The following is a 17,547-nucleotide window of genomic DNA, read 5'->3' as shown; positions in this document are numbered from 1 at the left end:
ATTGTTTTGGCCAACAAATTATATACATATCCCATTCATTATATCATGTCCCTCCCTGTATGATTATGTTTATATATTAGTAATTCTAAGTTTAATATATTTTAAGTTAATTAATATAATGTAATTAATGTAATACTTACTACAGTTATTAGCTAATGCTGTGAAATATTACCAATATACAGTAATGTACATATAAAGTCACAACATTCACAATGTTTTCATAAGACACAGAACAATCCTGTTTTCATGTATTATTTTATTAGGCAGTTGTATTTACAAATCATCTTTTTAATTGTAAATGATCAGTAATTTTCTGTCAGGTGCATCTCTTCACAGATAATCAACATAAATGCAGTTAAGAGAAGTACATCAACAGATTTTCTAAACTTGTTTTCAAAGGCTGAAATTGTTCCCTAATGATAAAGAAGAGTAATCATTCGAACTACTGCACAGGGAAATATATTTAAAAAAAAAAGAAAAAAGGTAAAGGGACAGCGCAAAACCAAACAATTTCTCTGGATTTGTCTTAAGCTGTCTTACAAAGGATGGATTGTCAAGTTTTAGCTTTAAAGTCTCATTAATTAAGGATTTGAAACGACAGTGCAGTTTTTAACAAAAAAGACGTAATATTTTTTTACATATATATATATATATATATATATATATGAAACTAGACATGAACATGTAAAAAATCCTCAAGAATTCCCTCAGTCAAATCAGAGATTTACAGGCCTATTTTTTTCTTTTTGAGAATATGATGTTGCTGCATTTGTTAGGACCAATCAAGTGATCATCATCAATCACGTTATACTTTGTGGTAAGAATGTGCATTAAGACATTCTTCTTGCTTATATCACATGACTTGTAAATGAGCTGTGCCAAACAAACTAAGGTATGAATTTATGGTTTAAAACCTATTAATTATATAATCAATTTGAACAGCTGGAGCTCCAGACAGGCAAACAAACACGAGCAAACTATTTAAAAACCATATTGTTTTCATTGCATTCTGTGGGACATAAAACACCGATCTGAAGGAGGATTTCTCCAGTCAGTAAGCTCCTACATAAAATATTTTTTTATTCATGTTGACCTTTCTTTGTGGACTTACGATGGCACATGAAGCCACATGCATGTAGGAGGAGCTTTCCGATTTTCAGATCTTTCAGATTATGAATTCACTGGCTTTCAAACAGGAATAAGACAAAACTATGTGGCTCACTCAGCCACAGTTCGTCAATTTTTAAAGGATATCTGCCAATATGAGTTAATATTTAAACTCATTCATTGTGGTGATTAACTATATTGGCCACCTCAGTGGTTTTTTAAAGTGTTCATAAATGCACTTATCTTTGCAGCCTACATTTAAAACAAAACAAAAAACAAAACAAAACAAAACAAAAAATAAAGAAATCTGAAGGGGAGGGGGGTAAAGAGACATTTGATTTAAGGAGTACTTATTGTTGAAGCAACCATTGTTTTGTAAAACAACTAAAATAAAAGTAAAAAAAGTTTTTGATAAAGCAGTGTATGGAATAAAACATCTTACAGCGATATTAAACATTTCTTAAAAAAAAAAAAATCCAGTCCAATATCACAATTTCAGTACAATCTACAACCTCATTTAAAGCACTGATAAACATAAATCTGAACGCATGTTTAAATTCTGTATATACTTAAATTTATGTAAAATGTGAGCAAATAGAAAAAAAGTCTAAGGTGTGACAAACAAACAAAAATCTATGAAACGGAGGCAAAAACATTGCACTCCCTCAGGATCAATGGGTCTTACATTGGTCTCTTCCTTAAGAAAGGCTGACTTATCAAGTTGTCCCTTTGTGTTAAAGTGCCCACCATGTTAAATTGGCCCGTCCCAGCAGTAGCCCGCTATTTAAGTAGGCTCCTCTTAATCGAGTGCCCTTCCCATTAGGCTGTGTCAATGGGATAACCAGTCATGACACTGGCCCACAAAAACTTTCAGGTAAAACTGTGCAAAAGCGCTTTCTGTCTCACTTGTCGGCCCACATGCCCACTAGGGCTCTTTCTCTATAGATCTCTTGGTCCTCCAAGAATAGCAACAGCATTGTGTACAGTACAGCTAGCTCAGTGTATAACTCTATGCCTCACTCTCTGCAAGGAAATCCTTGCTATAAAACCCGAAAAAGAATTGTAAAACCATCTCTAAAACAGTATAGATACAATAAAGTGGCTTAGCAATCTTTCTTACACCTTGACTGTGGCACAAAAAACAACCTCCATCCTTTTCCCTTTTGCACCTTTTCTCAGTCCCCTTAAACAGGCTGATGCTGGCGACTGTACGGCCACAGACCATTCAGCTTGTTCATGCAAGTGGGATGCATGGAGTCTTGAGTCTGTCTGCATGCTTATTGCTCTAAAGACACTGAGAGAGAAAAAGAGAGACAAAAGAATAGAGATAGGAGGACTGCTGTGGATGAAGACACAGACATCTGAGGATGAAGAGGTAGAGAGTATTCTAGAAGAAAGAGAAATCAAGCCAAAGAGAGAGAGAGTGAGAGAGAGAGAGAGAGAGAGAGAGAGAGAGAGAGAGAGAAGGCATAAGAGGAACCACAAGTTATCGTGCTAGCAGCTTGATGAGGTTGGCGCACATCTCAAAGAACTCTATGGTGTGACTTCCCGGCCGGGGGAGGATCTCTCCCCCAGTGGAATCCACTGAGGAGGTAAGAGAAGAAGCCAGAGAGCTTTCCGCCGCTTTCCCTCCGGATATCGGAGGTGTGGAGGGTGCGGACGCCTCGCCCTTTGTTGCGTCCTCACATTCGTTTTTCTCGTTCTTTAGGGTAGTCCGGTAGTTACCGACTGAGCCAGAGCGGTAAGGCGTGGCAGTCCCTGATTTTACTTCCATCATGTCATCTGAAAGTAACAGAAGACATCAAATGGTGAAGTATACATAAAACACACCACAACAGGGATGAGAATTGTAGGGAATATTTCCTTTTAATGGTTCTGGTTCCTTTTAGTACAGTTAATAAAACATTATATATATATATATATATAAAATATAAGCCAATTCCTAAAATTTACAATTAGGGGTTGAATGACTTAAATCTATAGGCCATTTAAATCTTTTTTAATTGGAACTTTAGAAAATTTCTTGCTGACATAAACTATAATAACACAATGGCAATCCAATAATTGCAACAACATATTAAGTAAAAATATTACATTTAAAATGTATTATAAGATACCACTGACTACAAAACTCATAATGTGTAGTTACACAATGTCATATAAAGAACCATTCAGTAACTAATCTTACTGATGTCTCACAAGCTTTAAGTAGTGTACAACATAGTAACAGTTCAGACATGCTGAAAATAATATTGTATTATTCAGTCAGATCTATTCAGTATTCATATTCTTATGTGTGATTGTCTGTTTTCATTTATTTTATTTTATTGGTTATTGGTAAATTAAAAACAGTTATAAACAAATAATTAAATAAAACTAAACATTGAATAAAACCACCACACACAGAGTGACAATTTTACCATCTATGCTCCTGAAGTCCAGTAAATATGTCCTGCTGTCCACCTGGTAGAGCTGGAGGCTCATCTTTGTATGTATGCCAGTGACTGGGTTCTTCCTCCGCACTCGCAAGTAATAAGGATTCACTACCTATCAAACCAAAGAGGAAAAAAGAGAGGAGGGTTAAAAAATCTGACTGTAAAAGACCCCAAGTTTATTCATAATTACCAACGTTTAACTTTAAAAAGGACTGTGCCGACGGGTTCATTGCAGTGTAACACTATTTGCACTGTTTTGAAGAGGTCTGAATGGCATTCTCCTGAACAGCAGTAAACACTGTGCAACGTGATAAGAGAGCCCGCTAAGAGATAAGACAAAGAATGAACACTCTCATAAACAAAGACGTAGCATATTTCGTCCAAAACTGATGACTCACACAGTCAAACATGCTTGAAATTCAGCCAGTTGAATTAAGATACACAAACCAACCATATAATGCCTTCAGCCACAGGTTATCATCAAAGGTCTTTCTATGACGGCGGCAGATACATTACCTTGTCAGACAATATTTAATAGATATTCCTCTTATTATAAACATAACTGAAATAAAAAACAAAACAATCCTCTGTGATTTTGTTTCAACCATAGATGTCAACAGAGACGAAAATTCCATAGTGTAACTTTAATTTACACTATCATTCAAAAGTTTGAGGTTAGTTTAAAAATAATAATAATTTATTCAGCAAGGACCCACTAAATCGATCAAACGTTACAAAATGTTACAAAAGATTTCTATTTCAAATAAATGCTGTTCTTTTGAGCTTCCAATTCATCAAACAATCCTGGAATTTTTTTTAGCAAATGCCATCACAGGACTAAATAAAACTTTTTTTTTTTTAAATTGACCAAAAACTGTCATTTTAAATGATAAATTTAACATAAATACAGCCAAGATACTACCTTCAAAAACATTTTTTTCAAATCGTACCGAACCCCAACTTTGGAACAGTAGTGTACCATTAAAAAAACATTTCTGTCCTTAATACTTTAGAGGCTCTGTTTACATTTTAGCTCCAGGCTCTTCTAATAATGACAGTGCATTAAGAAGATACCATACTGTAAAGTTTGTTGTTAACATTCTATTTGCTTACTCAGTAAGTTTTGTGTGTGTGTGTGTGTGTGTGTGTGTGTGTGTGTGTGTGTGTGTGTGTGTGTGTGTGTGTGTGTGTGTGTGTGTGTGTGTGTGTGAGTGTGTGTGAGAAAGAGAGAAAACTGTCAAGTCTTTTCTATTTATAGAATTTACCAGAAGTCCCAAAACTATTTCCCACAAGGAAGAGATGGAATTTACCCTAAGATCATGAACCTCAGGAGGATAAGCAGAAAAAATGCATAGCAGGACATGCATTCGCTCCATTTATCTATTTTTACCACTCCTCAACCCTTTATTACTGCAATTTGTATATTCCTGGCCTAAACGGACTAAGTTTTTTATGTCTGGATGCAATTTATTCACATAATCTGTTCCAAAACACGGCAACGCCATATGACTCACCTTAAAGGAACAGTTATGCTGGACACCACTGACTTTTTTGTATGGACAAAAACAGTTATTTCTATCTTCAGTTAATATCGTCTTTTGAGTTCTGAAGAAGTCAGTCAGTCATAAAGGTTTAGTATGACATGACGGTAAATGATGACAACTTTAATTTTTGGGTGAACTATCTCTTTAAATGCTGCAGTGATTGGAGAAATTTAAAGTTCAAATCAAACCACATGCACAGATGCTTACCTTCCACTCATAGTCCAGCTGCTTCATAGCACGACAGACCTCACTCATGATATCATTCGGTCTGCTCTGGCTACGGATTCCCAGGTGCCACTTTGCCCGCCGAACACCGAGATGCTTAGACTTTTGGGGGTTAAGCTCATCCAGCGTGTGTCGAGGACGCGGTTGAGACTCGGCCACTAGGAATGGCACTCTTTCAGGGTGAATCTTGTGATGAGCAGGCAGATCGTCTAGGAAGCTGTCTGGGGGGCTGGAGGCCAAATAGAAGTCTTTGGCCTCACTCATAATGCGGCGGTTGTCTATGATCAAGTGATAGGCCACAGCAAGAGGATCCTGGTGATTGCGACTGCAAAACAAGGGAGGATAAAGGCAGAACATATTAGAAAAACTAACACGTATATGAAACAACATACAGAACCCTTGTTTTTGTACAAGGTTTTGAGATGTGGTTTGTTGAAGTGCCTTTGGAAAGAATCCATCTTTCCTCAGTGATAGTATCTGGTGATGTTGCGGTTGGTGTTCGTTCGACACTTTCAGGGCCAGGAATTGCCTTTATTTTAAGAAATGATTTAGCTGGGGGGAATGTTCAGGGAGAGAGTATTGTGGTAGCTCCACCCATAGTAGAATCTGTACCCATAAAATATGAGGTTGAAAATGCAACAAATAATTCCCTGATTTGTTTCCGGCTTGTGCAGTCATTTAATCAATGGCTAAACAACTATCTAAACATCAATTTGTAGAGGTTCCACTTAATGATACCCTCTTTTCCTTGTCAGTTCAGGCGAACCAGAATCTAATGATGTGTTTGTGTCTGGAAGAATCTAGTGTAAAGCAATGATCGAATCTGTTAAAGCACCTGAGGTTAATGTTCACTCCTGAGAATATTAGTTGTGCTGATCTTTCTAATGTTGATGGTTGTTCTCTAACTCCTCTTTTACAGATCTCTCAAGAGGAGTTAATTACAGCACAAGAGACAGACGACACTCTTAAGCCTTTATTTTCTGCAGCAGGGTCTAAGGAGGGATCTGACGATCATTCTGAATCATATTTCCTTGAAGATGGTCTACTTTGTCAAAAGTAGAAAATTCTTTGAGGGAACCTAAAACCAAGATTGTAGTTGCTTTACGCTTAGAGAATCTGTATCGCAATTGGCTCATCAATTACTTGCTGGTCATACCGGGGTCTGAAAAACGGTTTTCAGTTTTTAGAAAAAGATTGACTTGTTGGTCCTTTGCCACGGTCTAGGACTGGTCATCAGGTTATCCTGCAGCTTACCCATTAAGGCCTATCACTAGTAAGTCTATCTTAAAAGCCCTCACTAACTTTGTCTATTTTTGGTATCCCAAAGCAATCTGATAATGGTTCGAAGACAAGTATGTCGAGAGTTCTCAAAAGCCCTGCATCAACTTCAAGTTTCCCACAATATTTCTAGTGCTTACCATCCACAGAGTCAGGGGGCTCTTGAAAGGTTTCATCAAACCTTGAAATCTCTTAGGATCATATTGTGTGAAACTTGATGCTGATTGGGAAGAGGGCCTACCGTAGATGTTATTGGCTATACGTGAAGTAACCAAAGACAGCATTGGTTTTAATCCAAATGAACTGGTGTTTAGGCATACAGTATGAGGACCTACTGTTATTTTAGCTGATGAATGGCAAACCTCTAGGCCTCCCGAAAATGTTGTAGACTACGTGAGTGGGTTTCCCTGTAGACTTTCTGAGACACAAGCTATTGCTTAAAAGAAGTTGTGTAAATCTCAAACTAAAATGCAACAACTTTTTGACAAAAAGGCTAAGGAGATTTCAGGAGAATGATCAGGTATTGGCTTTGCTACCTCTTCATGATAATACATTTCAAGCAAAGTTTACAGGACCCTACAGAATAGCTAAGTGCCTTTCAGTTAATAATTATCTGGTGAATACTCCTGATCGTCGGAGGAGAGTTCAGGTTTGTCACATTCATTTTTTTAAATCTTATATAGCTCCGTTAACTTCAGTCTCTGTTGGTGTTGTGCCAAACTTGTGATCTTTTTAATGTAGAACGACAGTCTGTGGTTTCACCCATTTCATCCTATAGTACAAATGACTCTTCTCCAGAAAATACTGATGAGGATGTGAATCTTCTTTCTCGGGGAAAAGTAGATCGACGCCTTAACAACTCTGAAATTCTTACTGATTTGCCCTGTCATCTGTCTTATTTGGCAGATAAAGAGAGGAATGACATTTTTTTGTTGAATTCTTTGCAGAATTGTTTTGAGGAGACATGTTATGGCCCCGTTTTCCACATTCTGCATCCTGGGGACAGTATGGTGTCGAAATGTGATTTGCAGGACTTGCGGAAGACTTCATTGTTAATTGATGATTTGTGGGTGGAGGGTATAAAAGTTTATGGTGTCTTTCTCAACAGTACTTCCTCTTAAGGAACTGTTCTCTGGAGAAGCCATTTGCGCCAACTTGCTGATTTGTCTTTTGTTTTATGCTTATCGATGTTTATCACTCCAATGGATTACTATTTTTCCTGTTATTGTTTAAACCCCTTGACATGGTGTTATTTTTGTAATAAATAATTTCTGCATAAATAAAGAATCTAATTCAAACAGTTTGTTTCTGAATGTGATCCTCTTTATATGACGGTCAAGAACGAGTTGCCCATTACAGATTAAAATAAATAAGCACAAACCTGTACAAGCAGTTGAGCACCTCCTCCTCAGTGCACTCAAACTTCTCACACACCTCCTTTAGCGCCTCCTCATCAATCATATTACTGCTGTATGTAGCGTCCTCCGGGAACAGATATTTGGGGAGATCTTGCTTAAACCACTCATCATCCCTGAAAATGGAGAGCAATGAACAGATAAAGAGAGAAGATGTTGATTTGAACTTTTACAAATCTTACTCTCCACATCCTAATAGTTATGGCATGACTAAAAGAAATAGACAGTGCTTGGTGTAGTTTCTGACCGAATCTCTTTGATGGTGGCTCTCTTCATGGGGTCCACCTGGAGCATGTGTTTCAAAAGGCTAATAACGGAGGGGTTCAGGTACTGTGGCGTGAAGAAGATTCCATCACAGATCTTCTTGAACAGTGTTGGCACGTGGTCGTCGTCAAACGGCAGCGTTCCGCACAACAGGGCATACAAAATCACTCCGCTGCTCCAGATGTCCACCTCAGGGCCTGCGTATAACCTGGATCAGAACAGCAAGATCCGTCAAGAGATAATCTGAATGAACGGCCTTCACAAAGCCATTTGAAACCGCACAGAGCATTGTTTTTGAGAAGATCATTTAAAAATAAAAAAACTAATGGTAAAAGGAAATACAGGCACAGCGGTAAACGGTACCTTCCAGAGATGACTTCCGGAGCAGCATAATTAGGAGAGCCGCAACTCGTCCTCAAGAATTCTCCATCCGACATCATGTTTGACAAGCCTGCATGAGGAAAAGTCGAAGTCTGTATAGCTTGTGAAATAAACATTAAAACAAATTCACAAATATGAAGAGTTCACATACCAAAGTCTGCAATCTTGGCGTTCATGTGCGCATCCAGCAGGACATTCTCAGGCTTGAGGTCTCTGTGCACCACCATATGTCTGTGGCAGTAATCCACCCCTGAGATGATTTGCTGGAACAGCCGCCTGCTTTCCTTCTCATCCAACTAACCAGAGACACAGGACCTGTATTATTTGAACATCTCCCATGTGGTCTAAACTGAACATTCTGCATTTAATGTTCCCCTGATGCAACTTACTGTGATGATTTTGTGGACCCTGATATACACAACTGTTCAAATGTTTGGGGTTGGAAAGATTTGTTTATTCCTCATTAGTCTTATGTTCACCCAGGCTGCATTTATTTGATCAAAAATACAGTAAAAATGATATTATTGTGAAATATTATTAGAATTTTTATTACAACAGAGTTATGGCAAAGCTGAATTTTCAGCATCATTACTCCAGTTTCGGTGTCACATGACCCTTCAGAAATAATTCTTATATGCTGATTTGCTGCTCAAGAATCATTGATTATTATAAAAGTTAAGAACAGTTGTGCTGCTTAACATTTTAGTGCAAACTCTGATTATTTTTTAGGATGCTTTAATAAATAGAAAAGTGGTTGCCGCGGTAACGAACAACAATGCCTTAACGTGCTGAGTGACTGAGTGAGGAAATCTGTTTAATAGATTATTAGGTTTGAACTTTTTGGTCCAATTGATTCAGTTGATTTGAATAAATGTCTATGGCTAACAAAGCTTAATTGAACGCTTAAAGGGTTAGTTTACCCAAAAAGTTTTATTCTGTCATTAATTACTCACCCTCATGTCATTTCAAACCCATAACACTTTCGTTCATCGTATGAACACAAATTAAATCTGAGAGACAGCTACGCAACTACCACTTTGATGCTTCAAAAAGTTCATAAAAACATCATAAAACTAAAACATATTAATTGAGTGGTTTAGTCCAAATTTTTCTGAAAACACACAATGGCTTTATATGATGAACAGATTGAATTTAGGCTTTTATTCACATACAAACTTTGATCAGCAAACATAAACAGGACCTCAAACAAACCTAGCAGAAACTCAAACATGCTGCGCGAACACATGAGAGTGAACCTCATTGGTTCTTGCAGAAGCTCAAACGGGCTGCGTAACACACGAGAATGAACCTCATTGGTTCTTGCACATCAAGAGAACATGCTTGAGCTTCTGTTTACCACAACTGATGTGTGAGTTGATAAATGTTGAAATGTGAATAAAAGCTTAAATTCAAACTGTTTAGTTTATAAAGCGATTGTCTGGACTAAACTGCTCAATTCATATGGATTAGTTTTACAATCTCTTTATGAACTTTTTAAAGCATCAAAGTGCCACTTGTGTAGTTGTCTTTGGAGGGACAGAAAGCTCTCCGATTTCATCAAAAATATCTTCATTTGTGTTCTGCCCACATCCCTAGATTGTACTTCCTCTTTCAGCAGATCTATGATGCTTTAGTATCTTCCTGCAGGACTCTCTGCTTTGCAAAACTGAAATTCTTCAATTATAAGAATATATCATATCAATTTTTTTTTTCACAACACTAAAGTGGCATCACTGATGGAGGTTCTCCAGTGACAACACAAAAGACTCAACTATACAACAATTAAATGAACAGTCGATTATTTCTATCATCAATATAAGCAATCCATTTTCCAGTCTTAATCATAACCTACAAATTAAAAAGCTGTACCTTTCCATTTTTACAGATATAGTCGAAGAGTTCCCCTCCTGAAACATATTCCATTACCATGAAGATGTCTGTTGGTGTGCTGATGACTTGGTAACTGCCAAACAAAACAAAAAAAAAAGCACAAATTTGTAAAGAATACATGCGTTTGCTTCTGTAGTCACAGACAAATGCATCTGAATGATGAAAACATCTGAAATGTAAATGTAAAGCTTTTAAGATCTACAACATTCTAAACAAGAAAACGTATTCCCTTTCTTGTACTGGTTAAATGATAAATTCAGGCATATTTTAACAGTTAGGTTTTTAGTTTTAATGCTAGTTAGTAATGCTAGATTGTACACTTATACATTTTTTTTTTATACTTACTAAATAACAAAATAACAGTAAATAAACTATTTACAATCAATTTTTATGGGAAATGTCAAAGAATCCCTAATGGTTTTGGAGCAAGTCTGGATAGCTTCGACATTTCCATGTATTATCTGGCCAGAGTAAAGGTATGTGTCTTTATTATTGACACTGACCTCAAAATAAGACATCAACAGACAAACAGCCCACATGTAAATACACAGACAAAGACAAAAATCAAGGAGACAGACAGGAAATAATTGTTCAGAACATCAAAGACAAATATTTACTGCATCTCTATAATAGGAGGAAATGAAAATCCCCTCTCTCTTTTCAATCCACTGTAATTCTGTGACTGTCTTGCCTCATTCCATGCCACAAAATAAAAAAGAAGAAAAAAAGTAGAAAAATAGAAGCATGGTCTCCAGAGAAGCAAAACCAGTCCACAGATGCTGGGTCTCATTCACACACACATCAAGTTTGCTCCTCTTTTAATTATGACTCTGGAATAGATATACATAAAAAATATAATCAACTCAAAATGATTATCTGTAGGTCAAATAGGTGCACATTCTAGCCCCTAAATAAAATACTGCATTATCTGTGAATTAGAATTCAGAGGGAATGAATCTGCCAGGGAAACAGAATTTTCATTGCATTGGAAACGAGAGAAAGGGAATGAAGGGGGGAAAAATTATCAATTTGAGAAAAACAAATCTGCTAAAGCCTCTAAATCAAGGGAAGAGATGCACAGACACTAAATATATCTGCCAATACGATTGAGAAAAAAAAACCTCTGCCAAATAATGCTGAAAACTTTACAGGGAACCCTCTCATTTTGCACATTGCTATAATATTAGAGGTCAGAATTAGCCCAAACTATTATATTGAACTGGTATTTATTTTCATATATAATAATTACACTCAAATAAAAACAGAAAAAATGTGTATACAACTCAGTTGCACATAAGGTCGTTTTTTTAAACACTTAAATTTATTCAAACATAAATAATAGTAAATATGCTCCTCTCTAGTGTTTTTTTTTTTTTTTTTTACAGCCAACTAATAAACTGTGAACATAACTTTCCTGAGCTAAATGCAATGTTAAGTGACATTGTTCACAAGCTGTTTTATTGACGTCTTTCTGCAGTTGAAACATTGTTTGAGTGATAACATGAGACATGATACATTAGTAAGTTGCACTGAATCTTTCAACATACTTTTTGATGTTTATGCATGTTGCTATAACCTATATTAAGTGGAAGAAAAGACTTGCTCCACACTGCCACTACAGCAATCTGTCACGTCACATTTAAGAGCGTCAAAACCCCATTTATTGTTTGAATTTTGTGATAAAATGGACAGAATTTGAAAGATAAGTCTTTGTTTCTAATCAGAAGTAACAGAGCACAACGCTCTTTCCAGGTGAATTATAACCACAACAAATTATGTTTGGTGTAGGGAAATACCATGGACCTGGCAACCCTGGCTTAAACTAAGGACGTGTGTCCACCAAAGCGTTTTTAGCCGGCTGAAAACGCTAGGCGCTCTGCTGAAAACGCCTAGCTGTGGGCGCTTGAGAGCGTTTTGGCAGCGCTGCGTTTTTCACAATTCGTTGCTATGATACAGAATATCCGCAGCACAGTTTACTTGTAACTGATTTCGTAGATAATTTGTTTCATACTAAAAAGTTATTTTTCATTCTTTTTTTTTGGTTAGCTCTGCTGGTTGATGTCGTTGTACAGAAAGAATGTTGTGACAGTTGTTCGGTGTGGTATTTGTCCCTCCCCTCCTCCACTGTGATTGGACGGCTGGGTAAAAAGTTTTACCCAAAGTTGAAAATTTTTCAACTCCCGGCGACCAGTAAAAAACGCCGGGCGCTCAGCACCTCAGCATGAAAAAAAGTTCAGCGCCTCGTTCGCTCATGGCGTTTTAAAGGGTAACTGAACCCCTGGTCAGAGCCTGACTCCACCCACTAGCAATATTAGAAAAATGCTGGAAACGCATGAGAAATGCTGAGACGCATCCGTCTGTATGGAACTTGCCTACCTCACCAACAACCCCTTACGTCACGAACCACCCCAAACATCCAATAGGAAAATTTAACTGCAGTAGCCACCGTTCAACCTGAAGAGGGCAGCACTCAGACATTTTTACACCATAGATTGTAGAATTAAAAGACTTTATACACAAATGTCAAAAAAGTTACTCGAATCAATGAACAGTACTAATAAAGCCCCATTCTTACAGATCATTAACTAAAAAAAGGTGGTTTAGGGTTTAGTTTCCCTTTAAAAACGCGGCGCTCCCATTGAAAACAATTGGAATTTTACGCCAGCTGCGTGAAAAAACGCTTCGGTGGACACACGGCCTAAGGGTGATTCATAGAGTCAAATAGATCCTGCTTTAACGTCTATTTTCGAACTGTTTATGCATTATTAACAGCCTTAGACAGGCTTAAATTCAATGCGAGACATTTTTCTTCACACACAGTATAAGTTGCAGTCTGATGGGTTTTTTTCGTCCCCTTTTGATTGACAGGATATAAGCAGCCCTGATCATCAGCTGTTTGTTTTTAAACAATAGATTGATGGCGATAGTGAAAATAATTGCTTTTATTGGCCGATACACACAGGAGGCATCCCTGATCATGGGTACACGTTTTTAACAAATAGGTCATGGATGCTACTTACAGTTTGATTATATGCGGGTGACGGAAGAGTTTGAGGTTCTGGATCTCACGCCGAATCTTCCCCACCACATCCAGACTGCGAATCTTCTGCCGGTTTAGAATCTTTACCGCCACCTGGTGCTTGGTCAACTCATGCTGGCCAACTGCACAGACAGATAGAAGGTCAATGAAAAATATAGCCTACAATACAATTCACAAAGTATTTATGAAAAAGACACACAAATTCAATGTAGAAGCAACTGTCCTATCAATCTCTAAAGAAGATCTTCCTGAATAACCCATTTACTCTAACTCAAAATCAATGCCGGTGGGTTGCATGTCTTTTTCTGAAAAGGAAAAATTGCTTTTTGTAAATAATAAAAATGCAACCAACCATGTAATCATGCATAGTTACAATATAAAAAAAGAGAAGAAAGTGCTTCCTGTAGCCTATCTTTTGCTGTTGATGGCAAAAACTGTGCTTGTCCAAATTGTACAAACTCATCTATAACTTGGTAATATGGCTAATACTAGCCTAATACTTTATTTCACCCAGTATTTGTGCCATGCTGGTAACTCACTAGTTTGCTGTTGTAAGCATTTACAATTGTCCATTTTACTTGTCAGCCTAATCAGTATGCAGATTGTTAAGCCAATGCTGTTTATGCTAACAATCATAAAAAAAGTTTTATATTGGTACTGCCCTGGGTTGAACTCTGTTAATAAACAGTGGGATAAATGACTCTTAAATACTGTCAAACTGCTGAAAAGCAGAATGTGTGATGTAAGGGAGTCAACAACTTTAAAGCGTGCATTAACATTATAGTGCCAGTAATGTGTAAAGTGCGCCGCATATTTATTACATTTTTCCATTAACTGTTTTTATATGGACAAAGGCCTTGTTAACCAGCTTCTTATAAGGCTGGATTTTGCTACATTAGTAAGTTCTGAAAGCTGTACATTGAAGTTTGAACTGTTCCCAGAAGCTGTATATGGTCTCAGTCAACTTTTGCAACATTTAAAACAGCCTGCCTGCTTTAACTAGACTGCTCTAGTTATGCATTAACACAAAACCCAGTCATGCAGAGTAAACTGTGTGTGTGTGAGTGTCCTAGACCCCGTAGACCTAACAGAACACTATTAATCGTCTTTATGAAGGCTATTTTGTTTGATTGATGATTAGTAGTCTCCATGTTTTGTCAGCAACTTCTGTTTCCCAAAGACCCTTATTATGAAATATTTGCTCTAACCAACACACTTCCTTTCTTGAAAGGTTGGCATTGTGTATTGCCCCATAATACAGGAAGATTCATTACACAACAAGCTGGGAAGCCATTATTTACTATTGTCTCACTGTTGTTCAGCAGGCATTTCATTATTGCATCAGACTTTGTGGGGGGAAAAACATGATTGAGAAAGATTGGGATTTTAAAAATGTCATCAACTGCTGGGTGCTTCTGGGCAATCATACGGTTATAAATAGGGTTACAAATATTTCAATGAATCTGTTGATGATTCTGTCTTCAATTAAACAGATTTAAAAATAACTTATTTTAAGAAAAAGTTTCTCATCCTGCCTGCCGTTGTCCTTCAAACAGTTTGCAAACTAAATCATTTATCTAGGCTGTTTTACATATGCAAATAATGGTTTCAAACACACACATCACCCATTGATATGCGTTATTCACTAGCTACTGTAAAGTCACGTGACTGGCGGATGATTTCCTTGCGCAGGCGTGATTAAACCATAATAAATTTCGTTATCTATTATTATCGATTAGTTGTTGCAGCCCTATTATATATATATATATATATATATATATATATATATATATATATATATATATATATATATATATATATAAGATAAACATAGCCTGACTAATACGAATGTAATTAACCTGCCATTAATTAACCATGTCATTAATTTTTAAAATTAATAGACAGTACATTCTGGATTAATTAAGTTACAAAAACGCGATCATTTTAATTCATCTTACTCACAGAATGCAAAATGAGTTTTGGCCATTAATTAATTTCTCTTGTCATTTTGACAGACTTTCTGAAAGCTACATCTGAGGTTGTGACATTTGGCCTGTGCACGAGCGTATCTATCAGTCCCCGACTCCCCACCAACTGCAACTTCAGAACGCCAATAATCACTCCATAAACCGTGATGCTAACTATGTTAGCTGCGACCTATCCATTTACAAACCACACAAACATACCGTATGCGTGCGAATATTCAGAAAACAACGGAAGCATCGATCGGCTGACACTATCGACAGCGACAAACGCAGAAAGCTCCGTTGTTTAATGTTTGTTTTATGACTAACGTTACAGTTATTACGTTAGCCAACAAGTGCTGCTGCTGCTTTAACTTAGCCGCATTTAAAGACTCGATCATCTCCAGTTTTGCTTTACCGTCTTAACTACATCAATAACCCAAACCATCTGGGACAGTTTTACCTTTGACTTTTCCAAACGTTCCCACTCCTAGCGTGTCTCCAAGAATATAATGTCCAATTTTCACCCTGCCTTCATGTTTCTGTTTGTCCGTCGCCATCTTCGCTCTGTTTGAGGCCCTACCTGAGAGAGGCAGCAGCGGGACGGGGACGGGAGAGAGCGGCGTCTCTGTTGACAACTACCGGTAAAGAAGAGCGCGCCAAAATACCCAGCTCCAAACTCTAGGACTAATGTTTAAGACATTATTACAAAATTATGCTAATTATAATTATTAAGATAAACGATTTAATTATTATTATTATTATTTATATTATTATAGCTGGAATAATGTCAACATATTTGCTTTTTTACTAAGGTAAGTTACACAATTGGATTCCAAAGATGTAGGTTCTTTTGAGATGATCACAAACAATAAATAAATAAACCCACCATGCAATGTCCTGGGAAGGAAAAACTAAATTTGTTTTTAAAAAAACAATTCAACAAAAAAACACAACTTTACTCAAACTTTTTATTTGGTTCCCAAAATAACCAAATGGGGACCATTCAGTGTTTTCTGGGATGTGTGTGTGTGTGTGTGTGTGTGTGTGTGTGTGTGTGTATACATATTTCTTGTTAATATCTTTCATTAGACCTACTCTGGCAAGAAAGACCAATAGGTTACTGAATGTTATGGATATATTTAATAACAAGCCTTAAAAGGCATTCAGACATTAGTTCTATGGAGGAGTTAAAGACACTGAAATCTTGATGTGAGTAGAATAAATGTCTGGGAAAAGACGATGACGGTAATCACAACGATGACACCAGTAATGATGGCAGCAACATTTAGGCATCGAGCTCTACTGTCATTAGACCGTGCCGATACCTTGAGGTATTTGAAAAGCAGCAGGACAATTATATAATGAAATAGGCCTAAATGTGCTGCTTACCCAGTTGTAAAATGCTCCAAACCCAAGGCAGCATGGGTTGCAACAGTGAAGATTGAATGTGGAAAAAACTATATCATCATTGATTTTTTGCTGAGGCATGAGTTTCTGCTCAGGCATGGACACTATCACTGGCTGAGCAGTGTAGACTCTATTCTCCTGTATCGGGATCCTCGCAGGCAACGGATAGTTCTGCATCGCCATGTCAATTCAAGAACAAGAAGTTGCTCTCAGTGATGTCTGTAAGTGTTCAGCTCTCTTTTTATAAAGAACCCCAACTGGTGTGTGTGTGTGTGTGTGTGTGTGTGTGTGCGTGTGCGTGCGTGTGTGTGTGTGTGTGTGTGTGTGTGTGTGTGTGTGTGTGTGTGTGTGTGTGTGTGTGTTTTGCAATGTTAAGGAACATTGGGTGGAGATACAGTAAAGTTTACCCAAAACCAGTGTCACAGAGTAGCTGATTTTATTTTATTTATTTGTGTGATGCAATTTATAAACATCTTTGTTTGCATTCCATTTTTTTTTTACTCTCAGACATAGGAAAACTATATTTGTGTTATTATTCTGTCTTAAATAATTTTTAATTCTATTCCATTCTGTCCATTTATTAATACAGCAACA

At 37.1% G+C, this 17,547-nt stretch overlaps 1 protein-coding gene across 1 annotated transcript; it reads right to left on the bottom strand.

Annotated features, from left to right (window-relative positions):
- Positions 1–238: 238 nt before the first annotated feature.
- On the bottom strand, positions 239–16,164 carry prkaa1 (protein kinase, AMP-activated, alpha 1 catalytic subunit). Its single transcript, XM_077240570.1, has 10 exons — positions 16,007–16,164; positions 13,560–13,701; positions 10,519–10,612; positions 8,801–8,945; positions 8,632–8,719; positions 8,252–8,476; positions 7,971–8,120; positions 5,294–5,636; positions 3,528–3,654; positions 239–2,889 (listed from the first exon to the last, which is right to left on the bottom strand). The coding sequence occupies exons 1-10, from the start codon at positions 16,101–16,103 to the stop codon at positions 2,594–2,596; spliced, it is 1,707 nt and encodes a 568-aa protein (XP_077096685.1). The 5' UTR covers positions 16,104–16,164; the 3' UTR covers positions 239–2,593.
- Positions 16,165–17,547: the final 1,383 nt, after the last annotated feature.

The sequence above is a fragment of the Siphateles boraxobius genome, unplaced genomic scaffold (genome assembly GCF_051911475.1).
Source record: "Siphateles boraxobius isolate OS27281-9 unplaced genomic scaffold, OSU_SipBor_1 24, whole genome shotgun sequence".
Lineage (NCBI taxonomy): Eukaryota > Metazoa > Chordata > Actinopteri > Cypriniformes > Leuciscidae > Siphateles > Siphateles boraxobius.
Note: the sequence above shows the minus strand (reverse complement) of the source record. Positions and strands in the feature narration are given on the sequence as shown.

Coding starts and splice junctions, on each gene's coding strand:
- prkaa1 (XM_077240570.1), bottom strand. CDS start 16,103: ATGGCGACGGACAAACAGAAACATGAAGGCAGGGTGAAAATTGGACAT. Junction 10,613..13,559: donor CACCCGCATATAATCAAACT/GTAAGTAGCATC, acceptor TTTGTTTGGCAG/TTACCAAGTCATCAGCACAC. Junction 8,720..8,800: donor CGCCAAGATTGCAGACTTTG/GTATGTGAACTC, acceptor TTCCTCATGCAG/GCTTGTCAAACATGATGTCG.